Source organism: Neolamprologus multifasciatus, chromosome 22, assembly GCF_963576455.1.
Source record: "Neolamprologus multifasciatus chromosome 22, fNeoMul1.2, whole genome shotgun sequence".
NCBI lineage: Eukaryota > Metazoa > Chordata > Actinopteri > Cichliformes > Cichlidae > Neolamprologus > Neolamprologus multifasciatus.
Genome location: NC_140459.1, coordinates 1860828 through 1879329, shown reverse-complemented (window position 1 = coordinate 1879329; position 18502 = coordinate 1860828). Strand labels below are relative to the sequence as shown.

At 50.5% G+C, this 18502-nt stretch overlaps 2 protein-coding genes across 2 annotated transcripts in view; both read right to left on the bottom strand.

The window, feature by feature from the left end:
* The window catches only part of LOC146492540 (zinc fingers and homeoboxes protein 1-like), a 42559-nt gene extending 31888 nt beyond the window's left edge, over window positions 1-10671 (bottom strand). Inside the window, exons 1-7 of the mRNA XM_085149194.1 lie at window positions 10345-10671; window positions 6938-7429; window positions 5840-6463; window positions 5364-5490; window positions 2419-3648; window positions 2199-2330; window positions 1538-1941 (exon numbers count right to left, since the gene is read on the bottom strand). Of these exons, the coding sequence (XP_085005320.1) occupies window positions 1546-1941; window positions 2199-2330; window positions 2419-3648; window positions 5364-5490; window positions 5840-6463; window positions 6938-7305 (2877 nt within the window). The 5' untranslated portion in view covers window positions 7306-7429; window positions 10345-10671 and the 3' untranslated portion in view covers window positions 1538-1545. The remainder of the gene's footprint in view (window positions 1-1537; window positions 1942-2198; window positions 2331-2418; window positions 3649-5363; window positions 5491-5839; window positions 6464-6937; window positions 7430-10344) is intronic.
* Window positions 10672-10914: 243 nt separating this feature from the next.
* LOC146492539 (ATPase family AAA domain-containing protein 2-like) overlaps window positions 10915-18502 on the bottom strand; it is a 17693-nt gene continuing 10105 nt past the window's right edge. Inside the window, exons 16-28 of the mRNA XM_085149186.1 lie at window positions 18384-18502; window positions 18207-18309; window positions 17745-17931; window positions 17368-17553; window positions 17149-17284; window positions 16869-17065; window positions 15973-16132; window positions 15545-15667; window positions 15383-15454; window positions 14025-14480; window positions 13211-13332; window positions 12424-12552; window positions 10915-12269 (exon numbers count right to left, since the gene is read on the bottom strand). The exon at window positions 18384-18502 is cut by the window's right edge and continues 196 nt beyond it. Of these exons, the coding sequence (XP_085005312.1) occupies window positions 12237-12269; window positions 12424-12552; window positions 13211-13332; window positions 14025-14480; window positions 15383-15454; window positions 15545-15667; window positions 15973-16132; window positions 16869-17065; window positions 17149-17284; window positions 17368-17553; window positions 17745-17931; window positions 18207-18309; window positions 18384-18502 (2023 nt within the window). The 3' untranslated portion in view covers window positions 10915-12236. The remainder of the gene's footprint in view (window positions 12270-12423; window positions 12553-13210; window positions 13333-14024; window positions 14481-15382; window positions 15455-15544; window positions 15668-15972; window positions 16133-16868; window positions 17066-17148; window positions 17285-17367; window positions 17554-17744; window positions 17932-18206; window positions 18310-18383) is intronic.

The following is an 18502-nucleotide window of genomic DNA, read 5'->3' as shown; positions in this document are numbered from 1 at the left end:
CTGAGGAAGGACAGGTGGGGAGAAGAGAGGCGGGTAACTACGGAGAAACACGCCGGTTCATTCAGGATTCATCTTGTTATCCCAACAGCGTCACATGGAGGTAACTCAGGAAGTCAGCCCCGGGTTTGGTGAGATGGCTAAAAGCACCTTCACCCGAGGCCAAGTTTGCAGCATCTGACCAATCAGAATCATGGACGTGCCTACGGTGCACTGACTACAGGGGCCCACAGGAGGGTCAGCGCTGTACACACTGACTGTGCACTGCCTCATGGGGCCCACAGGAGGGTCAGCGCTGTACACACTGACTGTGCACTGACTACAGGGGCCCACAGGAGGGTCAGCGCTGTACACACTGACTGTGCAGTGACTACAGGGGCCCACAGGAGGGTCAGCGCTGTACACTCTGACTGTGCACTGACTACAGGGGCCCACAGGAGGGTCAGCGCTATACACACTGACTGTGCAGTGACTACAGGGGCCCACAGGAGGGTCAGCGCTGTACACACTGACTGTGCAGTGACTACAGGGACCCACAGGAGGGTCAGCGCTATACACACTGACTGTGCACTGACTACAGGGGCCCACAGGAGGGTCAGCGCTATACACACTGACTGTGCACTGACTACAGGGGCCCACAGGAGGGTCAGCGCTGTACACACTGACTGTGCACTGACTACAGGGGCCCACAGGAGGGTCAGCGCTGTACACACTGACTGTGCAGTGACTACAGGGGCCCACAGGAGGGTCAGCGCTGTACACACTGACTGTGCAGTGACTACAGGGACCCACAGGAGGGTCAGCGCTATACACACTGACTGTGCACTGACTACAGGGGCCCACAGGAGGGTCAGCGCTATACACACTGACTGTGCACTGACTACAGGGGCCCACAGGAGGGTCAGCGCTGTACACACTGACTGTGCACTGACTACAGGGGCCCACAGGAGGGTCAGCGCTGTACACACTGACTGTGCACTGACTACAGGGGCCCACAGGAGGGTCAGCGCTGTACACACTGACTGTGCACTGACTACAGGGGCCCACAGGAGGGTCAGCGCTGTACACACTGACTGTGCACTGGATTCAGTTCAAAGCTCGGAAATCAAACAGAAACATGAAAATCTCCTGAACAACCACTGCAAAGTGGAGCAAACATCAAATCTGTGGCACAGCTGCAGTGTCAAAGACCGGGCCATGTAGTCTGTCTCCTGTTAACGACTATTATATGAATAAAGTTCAGTCTATTTGAAGTCAGGAGGCTAAGCTGGTAGAAGCAGAACTGCAGCACATGTCCCTGTAGAGAGCAGATTCAACCAATCAGGAGCTGTAATATCAGGCAGCTCCTCCTGTGCTGACAGGCTGTGGTTCTTATCTGTAGTTGGGTGGACTGAGTGAAGAACAAAAGGTTTCATGAAACAAACTGCTTCTACCTGCTCGTCGACTCACGCGTCTGCAAACTGTGCGGTAAGTTTCCTGGTTTTAGTTTCTGCTGAATCTCTGGAAACAAAAAAGGAATAAAACTGAAAACATTGCTCACCTGTCTGCTCACGTCTGCTCTTCTGCCTGAGGCTGTGATTGGCTGAAACCTTCAGATCCCTCCCGGATCTCTTCATCCTCCTCCTCCTCTTCTGCGTCCTTCTCGTCTTCCTCCACGCAGTCGTCGTCCGATGCCTCCTCTCCTTGTTCTGTCACCTCCATCTCTCCCTCGCTGTCTGCGTGCTCTGCCGTCGCCTCCTCCTCCTCTTCCTCGTCCTCCCCCTCCGCCTCTTCATCGCTGAAGAGCTCTGTGCCCTCCTCCGCCCTCCTGGCGGTCTCGGAGAACCAGTCTCTGACCTGCTCGTAGCTCATGCTGGACTTTGCCACCAGCTCGTCCAGGTCCTTCTCGCTCAGGGCTCGGTGCTTGAGGTAGTACTCCTTCAGAAAAGCCTTACCGGACTTCACCTGCAGGAGGAACAAAGATCACCTTCAGTCAGTCACTTATAATCCTCACATTTGCTACACAATGAGTCCAGGAGAGGCTGGAGGATCCGGGGATCGAACCAGCAACCTGGTTGGCAGACGACCTGCTAAAGTCCAGCTGAATACTCGAGTTCTCCAGCTGCTCTCCAGCAGTTCAGAGACAGGCTGTTGTGCCGCCTCTTGCCCAACGATGGCCAGCCGAGTAGGAATTTCTTTCTTTTTTTTTTCTAAAAACGCACCTTGATGGCACCGTCGCCGCCCTGTGGAGAGCGCTTGCAGGGATACGGCCGGCGCGTCCTCCTGGACCAACCACGGAAACGCTTCCTTGACTTCTTCTGGCTCTTGGCGCCGCCGTTCAACGCCTCGTCCACCTGGAACAAGAAAAAAAAACGTCAGATGTTACCAGGAGATGAAATGGCGTTTGTGTTACATCACAAAAAAGGTTTCCTGCGTGCGCACCTTCCCGCTCTGGTAGAGGTAGTACCACTTCAGGTTGCTGTTCTTGCAGGCGTAGCGCGTGTCTCCAAACCAGTTTACGATGTACGTCCTCGGTAGCCCGCTCTCCTTCGCCATCTGGTCGTACTCCTCGGACGTCGGCCACTGCGAGTGGACGAAGGCCTTCTTCAGGATGTGTAGCTGCTCCGGCGTCTTCTTCACCAACTTCCTGCTGAAGGGCGGCGTGCCCTGTCGTTCCTGAGCAGAGGGCGAAGGCGCGGCGGCCGGTTTCGCCTTCTCGTCGTCTCCCTCTGCGTCGCTGTCCTTCGACTGGCCCGCCGACGGCATTTTCCTCCTCTCCGTGAACCAGGCGTCTACCTCGCGCCTCGTCAGCTTCGTCTCCGCCCGCAGCCGGCTCAGCTCCTCGTCTGAGGGCGTGTCCGACTTCTGGAAGCTGGCCTCCAGCACGAGCAGCTGCTCCGGAGTCTTTTCCTTGAACTTCTGCGGCGTGAAGTCGGGGAAGGCGTGGCGGAATTTAATGCGGAGGTCGCTGGAGGACCCGGCTGAGCCCGGAGCGCCGGCCGAGGTCGGCGAGGAGTCGCTGGCGTCGTCGCTGGAGTCGATGACGATGGTGGAGGTGTTGTCGCTGTTGTTGCTGTCGTTGATGCTGATGCCACCGCCGCTGCTCCTTCCTCCTCGGCCACCGCCGGCCGTGGCTCTGCCAGGCGTGGCCTGCGTCAGCAGCAGGCTGTGGTGGTCCTTGGAGTTCCTCTGGTTGTAGCGCGTGTCGCTGAACCACTTCTTTATCGCTCGCTTGGAGAGTTTGGTGACCTGCATGAGGCGCGAGATCTCCGCCTCGGTGGCGAACTGCCGCCGGCTGTAGCTCGCCTTCAGCTCTGCCAGCTGCTCTTTGGACTTCTTCGGCTTGCTTGTGGTCGAGTCCAGACCGAGCGACACACCGGCCGACGAAGACGACATCTCGGCATTCGATTCGGACGTGGACGGCTCGGCGGCTTTGGGCTGGCTGCCGGGGACGCCCGCGACCGTCAGCGTGATGGGAGAGGCGACGGGGACCGCGCCGCTGTTCCCGGCCACCTGAGTGAGGACGAGGCCCGGCTGACCGACGATCTGACACGTCTGGAAGATGTTCTGCAGGCCGTTCGTGGTGGCGGCGATGTTAGCGGGGATGACGGTGATGGTCTGAGGGATGGTCTGCACTGTGCCGTTAAACTTCTTCCTCCGCGCCTCCTCCACCTGCAGAGAGGAGCAGTAGAAGGTCAAAGGTAAGGTGTGACACCACCGACTTTCAAAAGTTATTAAAGTTGTGGGAGTTATTGTTTAGATGCTGCAGTGAAGATGTTTCTGCCTCAGGCTTCCTCAGAGCCACAGACTTATTCTACATCTACGAAACAACCAGAACGACTTCCTGTCAGGAAACTGAACAACCACAATCATCATCAGCCACAACAAAATCTGACCGGGAGTCACGTGATCAGTGAGGCGGTGACGGCCTATAAAAACCTGTTTTATAAAGCGACCTGACGAGTCTAGCAGCAGTTAATAAGCACTCATTAACTGCAGTTCTTAACCCTTTAAGACCGACCATAGAACCAAGTCCGCCAGAGCTTATATTATATTTTTACATGTTGTGGTGTCATTTTGGGAGCATTTCAAGTTGCTATACATCAATACAACCATTACAGCCTGAATTTTAATAATATGTCTGCATTAAGTGCATAGTAATTACATAAATTGCAAAAAAGTGCAATAAACTACAAAAAAATTGAAAATCGTTTTTGTTTTTTTAACATATATTTCTAGTTAGAGAAATTTAAGAGGCTTATCCCTCAAAACTGTAAATACAAAAAAGTTGCACAAAATAGTTTCCCACCACAGGAAATTTATTTTGAGTGTCTTCATAGTTTTATTTTTGAAATACACCAATTTTTATATACTGCAGGAAAAACAAAAATAAATATTATAATGCAAATTTGCAAAAAAGCAGCATATGCATCAAAATAAACTATTTCCAGCAGCAATATGAGTCCTAAGCATCCCAGAAACCACACAGAAAGTCATAAAGTCAAACAGAACTTTTAAAAACACCAGTATAGGCTCATGAGGCCCTGATGGTAAAAAACTACATTCCCGCGAAAATGACGTCACTTCCGGTTTCGGGCAGGTCATGGCGGACATGCGATAGTTCGCGCTGATGGACGTAGGAAGTGTTACAAACAGCTGATCGGATCGGCAAAGCGTGTTTCTGGAATATTATGTTTTTGTTGCTGCAAGTGCTTTTTATGCAGTTTTTGCAAAGTTATATGTGGAAGGAAACTGTGACCGAGGACAAGCTGATGGCATAAGATGTAAGAACAACTCCTCCGGTTTCATATGCAAAAAAAATTATTGCACTAGCTCACGTGGTTGCAGAGCTACCGGGATTTAAAAATAGTTACACAAAACAGAGCGTGCCCGCTCCGACCGGCTTTAAAGGGTTAAACACTGGACCACGTTTGTGCTCAAGCACTTTTTTAATGAACCAGGAAGAAGTCTTTAAAAACAAAAGTTAATGATGTAGTTTCTACTCACACAGTGTGACGCTCAACAGCACAATAATGTTTCCTGATGTTTTTCTCTGAGAGTAAATCTGACATAGGAGCAGATTCTTCCTTTTACCAGGATTCATCTGTAAACTGTGAAGGAAACGTGTCGCTGACGCTGACTGCAGATGGACCTGGAGACGCAGCATCAGCGACACGTTGAAACAAACTGCTGCAAAATCCACTTTCAGTTTGAAGCCTCTGGTGGCCTTTCAGCTGTGGGACCTGCTGAGACTCGTCCTTCAGGCTGCTCACACACAAACTCGGGATATCTGATCAAATTAGACTCTCGCGTGGTAACCGGAACAACATCAGACGTGACGGGAAGTTTAACTGCGTGTGTGTGTGAGCGTCTGCTGAAGCACCCACCTCCTCCGGCGTCCAGCTGACTCCGTGTTTGAGCCTCTGAGCAGAAAACCAGACTTTGATCTGCTCCTCGCTGAACTTGGTCTGTGACGAAAGGCCCACGATCTCCGACACCGAGGGATACGGAAACCTGCGACACAAAAAGCACACGCGCTGAAACGGCAGCGGGATTACACACCGAGAAACACGTCTGTGTGCTCGTGGAGCAAAGCAGTAACCTCCACCCGTCTGTGCTACGGGTGCCGCCATCCAGCTGCGACTGATGCAGTAAATGCGGGTGTAGTAACCGGGCGGGTCGGCTGCTTTTTCATCAGGTGCACAGAAAAGTGCAGTAAAATAAGATAAAGCATGAGCGACAGCTGGCCTTTCAAAATAAGAGCGAGCCAACTGTCTGACAGTGATAAAATATACAAAAAGCTAAAATCAGTGGGCGGTTCCACGTGTGCGGCGCCCCTCAGGTGTACCTCAGGTGTGCTTACCTGTTGTAGGCGCTGACCAGCAGGACGTTGTTGTCCATGGCTGCGTTGTAGGTGGGGATGCTGCTGATGGGGATGAGGAGCTGCGTCTGCGTGCTGTTCTGCTGGCTCTGCAGGGCTGACAGAACCTGCGCCAGCGTCCCCGGAGGCAGCACGCCGCCACCAGCGGGGGAGGCCCCGCTTTTAATCTGCAGCACGTTGGAGCTGTTCACCACGATGCTCTGCGGCACGGCCTGGACCTGCAGCGGCGCGGTGACGGGGATGAGGCGAGGGGCGACGGCAGCGGGGGCCGTCGGCGCGGGCGACAGCGCAGGCGGCTCCTTGTCGTCATCCTCGTCGTCGCTTTCCACTTTGATGACATCGTCGATGGCCATCTTGTGCGCGGCGGTGAACTTCTTGGGCTCAGCTCGGCTCTTGTTCCTCATGATGGGCGTCTTGCTGAAGGCGATGCCTCTGCGCGCCGTCTCCTCCGCCTCGTCCTCCTCCACTTTGACGAAGCTGCCGTCGAAGGTCAGGTCGTTCACCGTCTGCTGGAAGATGGTCTCGTTGTTGCGCTTCACCATCGTCCGCGTGAAGTTGTCCTCGCCCGGGTGCAGCCGAGCGTTGTGGGCCAGCAGCGTGTCGTAGCTGGAAGCAGAGGATCATGGGTAATTAAACTATGGTAAAGTCCACAGTGCTGATGCTCAGTTACAGATCATTTTTACATCCTGACACTTGGCGTAAAAGTCTGAGTAGCAGCTTTCAGCCCTGAAATTAGGGATTAAAACAGTGATTTTTTTAATCGTCTCTTTATTGAGATTAAAAATCTTTCTGCTGTGTTTGTGTGTTTTTTAAGGAAGTGAATGAAAGTTTTGTTTCCTTCTGCTTGCTGGGACAAGGACAGCTGCTGTGCATTTACAGGAGGTTTAAAAATGAAACATTAAAAATGGACGAGTGGAGCCATAATCTGCGTTTTTCTGTCTGAAGATGATGAACTTTGACACGTGTCATCAGTTACTCTAACCTGCCTTCAGGGCCTGGATCTGGACTGTTTTGGCTCTTAATCTTTCACATTTCTTTTTAAATAAACGCACTTCCTGTCAGGTGGTGCGAGCGTGGTACCTCTTGGTGTGGTAGTCACACTCCATGCAGACATAGGAGGTGTTGAGGACGACGTCGGGATGCTCCGTGTCCACGTGCATGGTGAACAGGTTGAGCTCCGACGTCTGGAAGCTGCAGTATTTGCACTCGTAGCCTCCCTCCGCTGCATTCGAGTCCAGGTAGGGGTCTGACGCCGCGACGTCACGCCTGCCGTCGGCCTCCTCTCCTCGCTCCTCCAGCAGGCCGGAAGCCTCCGAGGAGACGGTTGCCGCGCCGTTGCTGTCCTCTGGATCCGCCGCGCCTGTTACATCCTCCATCTCCTGGTCCGAGTCCACAATTTCTCGGGGAGGAACCATGCAGGGGATGGTGGACTTCCTCCTGCTCGCCATCCTGAGTTTGGGTGAGCGCCGCGTTCAGCCGAGTGTTGGAGCCGACTCAGTTCAAGCCGTCCTGTCGTGGCTCCATAAAGGAGGAGGTCACCAGTCGAAATGTTCCCTTCGCTGTCTTTAAACCCTGTGGCACAGAAACGCATCATTACTCAGAGCACACGATCACGCCACCTGTTCAGATCACACATCAGCAGTTAACCCTTTAAAGCCGGTCGGAGCGGGCACGCTCCGTTTTGGGTAACTATTTTTAAATCCCTGTAGAACCGGAACCGCGTGAGCTAGTGCAGTCATTTTTTTGCATATGAAACCGGAGGAGTTGTACTTACATCTTATGCCATCAGCTTGTCCTCGGTCACAGTTTCCTTCCACATATAGCTTTGCAAAAACTGCATAAAAAGCACTTGCAGCAACAAAAACATAATATTCCAGAAACAGCTTTGCTGATCCGATCAGCTGTTCATAACACTTCCTACATTGGAATAGACGTCAGTGCAAACTATCGCATGTCCGCCATTACTTCCCCGAAACCAGAAGTGACCTCAAGCCTGTACTGGTGTTTTTAAAAGTTGTTTGACTTTATGACTTTCTGTGTGGTTTCTGGGATGCTTAGGACTCATATTGCTGCTGGAAATAGTTTATTTTGATGCATATGCTGCTTTTTTGCAAATTTGCATTATAATATTTATTTTTGTTTTTCCTGCAGTGTATAAAAATTGGTGTATTTCAAAAATAAAACTATGAAGACACTCAAAATAAATTGCCTGTGGTGGGAAACTATTTTGTGCAACTTTTTTGTATTTACAGTTTTGAGGGATAAGCCTCTTAAATTTCTCCAAGTAGAAATATATGTAAAAAACAAAACAAACGATTTTCAAATTTTTTGTAGTTTATTGCACTTTTTTGCAATTTATGTAATTACTATGCACTTAATGCAGACATATTATTAGAATTTGGGCTTTAACAGTTGTATTGATGTATAGCAACTTGAAATGCTCCCAAAAATGGCTCCACAGCATGTAAAAATATAAAGTAAGCTCTGGCGTTCTTGGTTCTATGGTAGGTCTTAAAGGGTTAAATTATCACGTACAGGTCGCTCCTCCTTCATCCTCCTTCATCGCTCTTGTCTGTCAGAGGCTTTGTATACAGTGAAGTCACATGTTTTTAAATGAACTGTGCAGTTATTATGCTGTAAATGCTGAAACAAGTTCATGCTGATCAAATCACAGTTATTAAACTGTTCCAGCACCATCAGTGAATCCTTCCTATGATTGCTTGATCACAACCACGCTCAGTATCGTAAACTCAACAATCCATTTGTTAACACATCATACAAAAAAATGTCCTTTTACAGCAAAGATGGAGGGCGACAGCTCGTTATTCCACAGCTCTGACTAGTTAACTAGCCTGTCTCAGAAAAGCAACTGCTCATGGTAGCCACAGGGCAACGAGGGCAACACAAACAGTGTCACGCCGCAGAAATCAGTCTGATTCTCAGAGGATACAAAAAAAACAGACACACACACAAAAAACAACAAATAATCTTTCTGTTGCTCCGAGTTGCAGGTCAGGAAGACGCCACCAGAGGGCAGCACACTGTCCTGTAAGCTATGGTGAAAAGGTCTGTCCAACTTTGCAAACTGCTGGATTATATAATCCAACGAGGCTTTAGCTTACACTGACGACAGCAATAATTACTTAAACAAATATTTTGGGCATAAACAGCAAATGTATGAGAGTTAAATAGTTTAGTCGCATAAACCTTCATAACTACAGCTACAGACAGCTTTGGTGTATGACAGCAGGATCCTTTAGATGATACATTTAACTCCTAACGTCTTTATCATTATTCTGTCATATTACATATCAGGTGTTACTGACCACGTGACTGTGTTTCTATTACCACTTAATTAACAAACCCAGAGGTGTTGAAGCCGTCTTGGTTGGGTCTGTCTCCTCAGCTGCTTTCTACAGTTTTGTTTATTAACTGTTAATAAAATCAGAAGTTGCCAAAAGTCCCAGTTTAGGTTTAGTTAGTTAAAAAACTAACATCAGTGAAAGGAGAGGAGCCTGAGTCAGTGTCAGCTGATGGCTTCTTCTGTTTGTTTATGTCAGGCTCCTAGCTGCCTGACTTTGTTTGGGCAGAAACATGGTGACCCTAAAGATTTCATTTTCCTTTGAGCCGTGGATTTAGGGGCAATAACGCAGAGTATTCAGAAAACCACACATGATTTTAAATACTGTAAACAAAACAACAACATAGTAATTAAAATAGTGCCAGTGTGGGGGATGATCACAGGATCCTTTCCATGAGTAACGACTCTGACCACTAACCCTGCAGCTCACTGTGAGACATCAGGGACATATAAAAGAATGAAAGCAGTTTTCCACCAAAGCCAGTGTAACTTTGCTACTGTGCACCCTGGAGATACGTCTGGTACAGTGGCAGACCTAAATAAACTTTTACTGCAGTATATCCTAATCTTATACTGCTGCTGTACTGCATTTCTGAGGTAAATATTTGCACTTGTTGCTGCCCTACTTTGACTGTAGCCTCTACTTAATTAAGTCTGCGCTTTATTCCTTTGAAAAAGCTGTAAACAGCTAATAGCTTCAGATTGGGATCATTGATTAGTCCAAAGTCCTCCTTTGTTTTCTTATTAATCATCGTATGATCCCTGGTGACCCTTCAGAGGGGCCCAGGCCTTAGTTTGGGGACCGGTTTACAAACCGTTACCAGCACTACTTCAGTCAGACATACATTTCCTGCAGGGAAGGTACTTCTGATACTTCTGCTCAGCACTGATTGCAGTACTCAGTGCCTTGCCTCGGCGGTGTGGGGGCTTGGTTCGTACTCTGTGTACTTCCTGCCCAGCACACACGTAAACATCCACGAATATATCCCCTGTCCTCACTGAACATCCTCCCGCTAACGTTAGCTAGCCGCTCCGCGCTGTGCTAGCCGACGCTCCGCTGCTTGCAGCGGGCAGCAGGCTCCAGCTGACGCCGCTAGCAGCCTGCTGAGAGCCCGGGCGTGTTTACCTGCACTGTCGGTTTCCGTTTTCCTGCATGTCGGAGCGAACAGTTAGCTGTAGCCGTCTCTGTTGATACGCAGTCTTCCGCCTTTTGCTTGATTTCACCGCGGCTCCCATCTGCTTCAGCCGGACACAGAGCCGCTCCAGCGGCCGGGGAACATGCTAACTACCGCCGGCTAGCTCCGGTTTGGGCCGGTCGCCGCTCCGACTCGCATTGCTCGCTGTCGCGCTTTGTTAATGAGACGGACCGTTTAAGTGAAAAGGGTCCGATAGTTCACCGAATCTGACGATGGCCATTTTTCATACCGCCACTACAAGCGAGCAACGGCCGAGAAATGTATCCGGTTTGAGCTTTTCGCAATAAGAGCATCAACGCAAACACGAGAAATGCCAGTAACATGAACTGTGTGTGTAACACACACTCACAGCTGTAGTTGAAGTCAACAACCACAGCGACGAAACCCATTTAAATACGTTAAATTACACTAATTACATCTCACAAAACCTACAACCTGCGGTGCTGTTATTACAAATTACTAATAGTATTAGAAATATTTCATTTAAAAATGATGCTATGTTATTTTAAATTTCAGTTAGTGTAATAACGTTCAGGATGTGGGTTTGAATCATCTGGGCTTTTCTGTGTGGAAGTTATCTCCAGGTACTCCGGCTTCCTCTCACAGTCCAAAGCGTTTAGGATACCTGGTGATTCTGCGTGGACTGTGTGAGTGAATGGTCGTGTGTGTTAGCCCCCCGACAGCCTGGTTACCTTCCAGGTGCACCCCGCCTCTCGCCCTGCGGTAGCCGGGACAGGCTCCAGCCCTGGGTGGTGTTTTCTTCCAAGTAAAAACAATAAGTTTGTTTTACAGCGTTTCATATTCTGGGATGTGTTCAGTCAAAATAAAGCGCAACGTAGATGAAAGGAAACTAAGAAAGTATATTTAAATGAAAGCTAATGATGATCACTTATCACACTCAGCTCACCGTGGCATCGACAAACCACCACTAACAATGTATAAAAAGACTTTATTTTGAAGAAACCTCCGTAAAGCAGAAGCGTCTGTCAGCGTGCTGAGGTCAGTGTGTGACATTAATTAATTATTTTTTATTTTTTAAATATACACACACATATATGAGCATGGAGGGCACGAGCAGAGCCTTTGTGGTTACGTCACATGGCTGCGCTCCGACTTTCAGAGTAAAAGTACCATCACACACACAGGAGAGAAAAAATCCACCATCATGAACTGAACTCACACACTGAACTCTAGCCTTACTTACAAATCACTAATATCATTTATTTTATTTAATACTAACGGATTCATGTGAGAAACTGAAAGAAGCTCTTTGAGTCTGAAATCCTTGAAACGGTTTCCAGCTCTCTGTAAACACTCAGATACTAACGTTTCCCAGCATCTGCATTTCTGTCAACTCTTCTGTTTCTGGAGCTCGAACCTTCACATCTGACTGTGACTCTGTGTTCGGGCACAAACACCCCTCGGCAAGCCCGATCAGCGGCGGTTTCAGGGCCGCAGGCCTCGTGTTTGACACTCTGGTCTACAGGTTTGTTTCAGAGTGAAACATGCAGCTGAGGCAGCTGAGGCCTGTGACCCCAGCTGCATGTTTTCATGGTTTTATTCTGTGGTTTCGTGCTGGAGTCGCATGTGCAGGCTTTCAGCGGTCAGCTGAACAGGAAACAGAGACGGCGGCTTCATTCACGCTCACAGAGACTTTATTAAAGCGACATCAGATAAACAGCATGGAGATAAACATGGTATTACTGTTTGAAAAGCACTGCGCGATAAAGCACACCTGAGAGGAGAAACGGAACGATTGCTGACGAATGAACGACGCGTTTGTTTGAACACTGAGGTTTTATTGAAGTCGAGCTGCTGGAGGTCAGGAGAATCGATCGATTTCTGTCTTCATTTCCTGGAAAACAAAAGTGAGAAAACTGAAAATGTGCTGATGGCGTCTGTGCGCTGCAGGCTGGAGGCTCGTACTTGATAAAGAAGCTACTGTAATCAGTTATTTATACTGAGGTCACATGAGCACAGCGCCCTCTGGGTCTGTGTGGGCGTCGTACCTGCAGCAGCTCTGCCTTGTTGCAGTTGTCTCTGTGTCGGTAGATGCACTGAGCGAGCCGGGCGTAAAGCTTCTCCAGTGGCTCCACCTCGGCGCCATCCGTCTTCGCCACGGCTCTCCTCAGGAGCTCCTGAAGAACAGAAACCGGTTTGAGGTGGTGCCTGCAGAGGGCCTTGGGGCCCACGGCCCCCGCTTTCAGACCTGTGAGCAGCTTTTATTCATTACTGGCTGCTGGGGTGGGGGAGGGGATGCTGTGCGACTTCCTGTTTGTTTCCGGTCTGAAAGCAGCTCTTCAACCGTTGGTGCTGCAGACTGAAGATGTGAGCAGACGGCTTCCTCCAGTCAGACGTGAGCAGATTCCTTCATGTTCAGCTTCCTGACGACTCGCTGAGAGCAGACGGAGACGATGAAGAGCTTCCTCCTCATCGTAAAAGGACAAACTCAAGGCGTCTGACCGGTAAAGCAGGACAGCCACAGCTTCTTGTTCCTCATGTTAGTCAAGTATACTTCACTCTGTATGTAAACTCAGACGGACCATCCAGGTATGAAGAGTGAAACGAAGCTGGAGATGTAAATCTGCAGTTACGTTAACAGCCAGCAGGGGGCTCCAGCTGTGTCTGTGACCTTGTTAACTCTGCGTTGATGGGTTTATGGTCACACTGAGTACAGTGTGAAGGCTATTCTCTTCACGCTGATCCAGGATCTGCTCACTGATGAACGCTGACTAATGAACACAGCGTCATGTTTTATTCAGTCTGAGCCCCTTAAAGAGGCGAGCTGAGACTCACCTTCAGTTTGCTGCGATCGACGATCAGCGGTGGAGTTTCTTCCTGCTGCTCCGGCCTGTCCCGACTCAACACCTGCTCCAAAGCCGCCTTGTTGGCCCTCGACTCAGACTGTTTGCTCTTCTCTGAGGAGGAAGACAAGCAGAGGAAGAGGGCATTACCCTGCAGTGCCTCCCACAAACAGCCAACTCTGTGCCTTCACAGCTGAAATCAACCAGATTATGGCAAAAAGAAATGACTGTTTTCAGCTAACGGTAGACATCATCTCCTTTGGGATTAATATTCTGATTTGTTAGAAAGCTGCAACACACACACACACACACACACACACAGCAGCCGTGTTATTGGTCAGATCATTTTAAAAACACCACTCAGAGCAGCGAGCAGCTCCGTCACTAACTCTGAAACTCTGCACCATCGATCGACGTCAGAGGAACTGGAGGCGGAAGCTAACAGGTCAGGTCTGATTGGCGTGATGCAGCCATCAGATTTACAGATGCAAAGCTCCGCTGTGTGTGTGTGTGTGTGTGTGTGTGTGTGTGTGTGTGTGTGGTATTTACAGTGTGAGCTGAACCACAGAGCCACACTCTGGAAGCGTCGTGTTAGCGCTCCTGCAGCGCGTTTCGTTCAGACTAAAGCAGCCGGCTCTGACACCTCAGACGCTCCTCCTGCTCGATGCCCGGAGCGCTGCGGAGCTTCGTGGCGTGAAGCGGCGGCCTGTAGAAGCTCGATCGGCAGCGGCTGCGCTCTGAAGCGGTCCAGTGAGTCGGGTTAGTACAGCGAGGCGCTCGCACTGCTCGTGCTCACGTGCACAGACCTAAGCTGTCCGCGGTCTGCCCGTTCAGCACAGTCTCCGGGCCTGGGGGGGTCTTTGATGAGCGGGTTCGACGCACGCCTACAGGTACGCCATCAGCCAGCTGGCGATGAACCGGCTCAGTATGGCGGTGATACCCGTTCGTGAGGACTCCGTTGTGGGCTCTCGTGATGCGGCTTGGGGTGCGATGGAACCCGCTCAGGCCGCCGTCACTGCTCTCTGATGGGCTGGACGAGCCAGCACCAGCAGACCCGTTCACCGCTCGCCGTCCAGCAGCTCTGACCTCCTCCGCACTCGACTCAGAGCTGAACTTACTGGACATGGAGGAGAGGGAGGTGAAGGAGGAAGAGGAGGAGGATGGGACTGTTGGCTCCTCCTTCTTCTTCTTCTTAGGTTTCTTAATGACGCCGGTGCTCCACTTGGACTTTCGGGGCCGTCTGTAACGTTTCTTCTTACGAGCTGGAAAACAGAAGTGGGGGTGGAGTGGGGAGGAGGAAGAGTAAAGGTCATTAGAGAGAAAGGTCACTTCTCGTCCTCTCTTCCTGTCCTCGCCTGGCCTGCGGCGCTCACGTTTGAGCAAACACTGTGGCTTCCTGCTCTCGCTGCTTTCGTTTTCACTGACACGTTTTTAAAGCAGCTTTTTGCTGCAGCAGCCGAAAGAAGCGCCAAGCTTCCTGTTCAGCAGACGTTTCACAGCGTGAGACGAACCCGGAGCCTCAGTCCTGCTGCGAGTCTGTGAATCCATCGTTAACAGGACGACTTCTGTTTTACTCTCATTTGATCTAAAAGCTGCTCTGAGGAGGCGATCCCAAAGAAAAAACACATTTCTGTAGATCCACAGACGAGGAGAATCAGCTCGCTGGCTGACAGATGACTTTTTATAAAGTTTGATGGTTACAATCTTATGAAATCGACTGTTTTTGTGATTTAAATGTCACCTTTTTGGCATTTTGTGAAAGCAGCTGAGTTTTGAGAACTTCTGAAGAATATTTTTGGAGCAGCCTGATGTCCTAATGTTTGGTACGTGAGTCCAGACTCTGAAACAGGAAGTGAAACTGGTGCACTCATCAACTGTCACTTCTCTCTCACGGACCAATTAAAAGTAGGGGCGGGGCTTATCAGCACTGCTGACAGTGGCTGAGGAGAACCTGACGGGTGGTTGACGGCTCACTGGTGAACACGCTGACCCTGACGGTGATCAGACCTGATGTGATGTCTGCTGGTTTGCGCTCACGTCACTCATATTTCTAACGGTTTTGTGACGCAGCTGCTGACGCCTGAGCCTGAGCCGCCCCCGTGATCCTCTTTAAAAACACCAGATAAAACTAATTTCTGCTGTTTCAGTTCAGGGGTGAACTTACGTTGGAGAGTGTTTCTGGAGAACGCCGCGCTGCAGACGCCATCGGCCTCCTGCGGGTTGGCCACCATCAGAGCTGTCACCAAAATAAAAGTCTTAATATAAAGTTTGACAGTACACTGTTAGCAGCAGCTGGATGAGGTGTGAACATCTGGCTGAGTTTCACCTCTGTGGATGCGCGACTCTCTGATCTCCTCGCAGACTCTCTCGAAGTCTTCGTCCAGCTCGTCTCTGATGATGGCGCGGACCGTGTCCTTCAGGGCGCACGCTCGGTGACGGATGTTGCGATCTGACACACACACACACACACACACAGTAAAACAAACAGGTTTTTTATCACCTCTCTGCAGGTGAGTCCAGCTGAGAAAACTGCTTCTGTTTATTTCGTCTCTCCTCAAACAGACGCAAGTTCAGCTGTTGGGCTTTTTTCACCCAACAGCTGAACTTATAGCCCCGCCCACTGTGGAAATGTTTCCACCTGGAGACACCTGCTCCGTCGGTCTCAAACAGACAGCAGAAGAAACTAAAGAAAAGGAAAGAGACTGTGGGGCAGAGGACAAACGAAGAGAACGGTCACGGGTGACATCGTCTCACCCATGGGGTCGCTGTCCGGGTTGTACTCCAGAGCGTTCTTCCAGATGAAGTCAGCGTCCGCCATGAACTCGCCGACGGTGACGTACTTGTGCTCGTCGATGTTGGTGAGCAGGGTGGAGAGGTCCATGGGCTTCTTAATCACCATCAGATAGTCGGGGACCTGGAGGAAAGGAAGGAGGAGAGTTTCTGCTGACGGTGTTTGGTTTGGCCACTCGGGGGCAGCAGAGATAAACACTCTGGGCTGATTCACAGATCGAACAGGCGAGAGCGGCAGCGTTGTTTCCGTTTTATAAACCCCTGGTTGGCCTTCCCCTGACACCAATGAGCCAATCAACAGTCAGAACAGGAAACCAATCATGATCTCATGCACGGTGTCGGCGCGTGGCTGCGGTCTGACCCACTCGTGAGTGTAGTAAACATTTCTGACGTTTGCTCCGCGTGCTGATGGGAAACTAAAGTCTGATTTAGTGAATGCTGAATGTGTGGATTTGTTCCAACATTCTATTCAATTATATCTCTATATCACTAAATCACAACAGCAGTTGCCTCAAGGTGCTTTATCTGGTAAGATACAAACCCTACAAAAATATAACAGCCCACAGTCAGACGACCTCCTATGAGCAGCACTGTGGCGACAGCGGGAAGGAAAAACTCCCTTTCAACAGGAAGAAACCTCCGACAGAACCAGGCTCAGCTAAGATGACTGCTGACCCGTGAGTCTGGTCTGGCAATCTGACCTCATCAACCTGCACTGAATCCGCTGCACGCTTTTTTAATAACATGTACGGCGTGGAGCAGGGAGGAAGGCATGAACTGATCCGATTCCATTTGTTTAATTATTCACGACCTTAAAACTGAGCGGCAGATGTCGGCGTGTCTTTCTCTCAAACTCTCACCTCCTCGATGTCGACCGGTTTGGTGAAGGCTTTGAAGCGGCGGTCCAGAGACAGGCGCTCTGTGATGTTTCGCAGGAAGAGACGGAGCTCTCGCAGCACGTCCTCCTCCTGCTCCTCCAGGCGGAGGTGCTCTTGCTCCGACATTTTGCGAGGAGGAGGCGGTGGAGCTAGGGGGAGGACCTCCATTGCCTGAGATACTGAGAGAGGAGGAGGAGGAATGAGTGAGCAATCTATCACACTCTGGGCTTAACAACCGCAGCATGAAGGCGGAGTCACACACATGTTTTTCTCTTAGAGGGAGGGGCCTCAGCCGCCTGGTTCAGAATGAGATCCTGGAAGAAGCTGGTCCTCTCCTGCTGGGTGGGAACTCTGAGTACGTAGACCTCCTCGTAGTCCTCCCGAAACAGGCTCTGAATCTGAGAGCAGCACAGCATCGAAGATAAAACCTGTGAAACCTCCACGCGCAGGGACACAGCTGAGATAAAGCTTCAGTCCTCACCTCTGGGTCCAGCTGCTGAAAGGACACGCTGCAGGTGGCGAGGAGGAGGATGGGAGAGAAGGACGGGATGCTGCCCAGCAGGCTGAGGAAGGATGCCCTCAGTGCCGGCCCCGCAGTGTCCCACCACTGCTGGATGTGCGGTATGTAGAGGATGCTGGGAGACGTTCGCTTGGCCTCACAGAACACCTGATCAGGGGAAAGGTCAAAGTTCACATCCTGACACTGTCCGGCATAGACAGGCTGCTTTAGATAATTAAACAGACACAGAGCCGCCTGTTAACACTTCTAAAATGATTAAATTAAGTTTTTATGAAGTGTGTTTATGTTCGTGTGCACATGCGTGTCGACCTGTACATGCACATGTCTGGAGGAGTCACCTGTGCACAGGCTTCCTCTGGCGACGTGCTGCTGACACCAAACAGCACCGCTGAGTCCAGGCTGTGGACCGTGAAACGCTCCAAGGCGTGCAGGATGGCGGGGGCCAGGTGGGAGGTTTGACCAGCGCCAGGACGACCTGCCAGCAAGATCCTGGGGCGGTGAGACGTCGGCTGTTTGACGGCACTCCTACAGGAGGTCGGGGGAGAGGACCAGAGAATGCAGCGTTTATAGAGCCCATCCCTGCTTTCTACATGACCAGTTGACACATAAATCACGTACACGTATAAATCATACCTGCGATACTGCAACGCAGTGTTTGCTGCGCTTTAACACACAGAATCTTACCTCGGATCACAGGAATCAGTGAAAATGTGGCGCTTTGACCCAGCTTTAGACTCGGCTTCTGTTACCATGGTGATTCACTTCATAGCCACGCCCCTCAGGTGTGGATAAAGGCTCACCTGAAGAAGTGCAGGAAGGTTTTGTTCTTGGAGGGTTTGGAGATGCTGGGGCCCTCGTCTTCGTCAAACATCAGAGTGTCATCGACGATACCCGAGGTCAGGTCTGACACAGGAAACAGGAAGTTTGTAAACAGGAAGTGATGTGTAGACACAGCAGAACTTTGGCCTCTGGCTCACCTGGTTCCCTCTTCCTCTTCATGCCCTCCTCAGCGTGTGGAAACATCCTCTGCAGGGCATTGAGGATTTCCTGCAGGGCGCCGCCTAGAAGCAGGTGGACCACAGGGGACAGCGGTTTG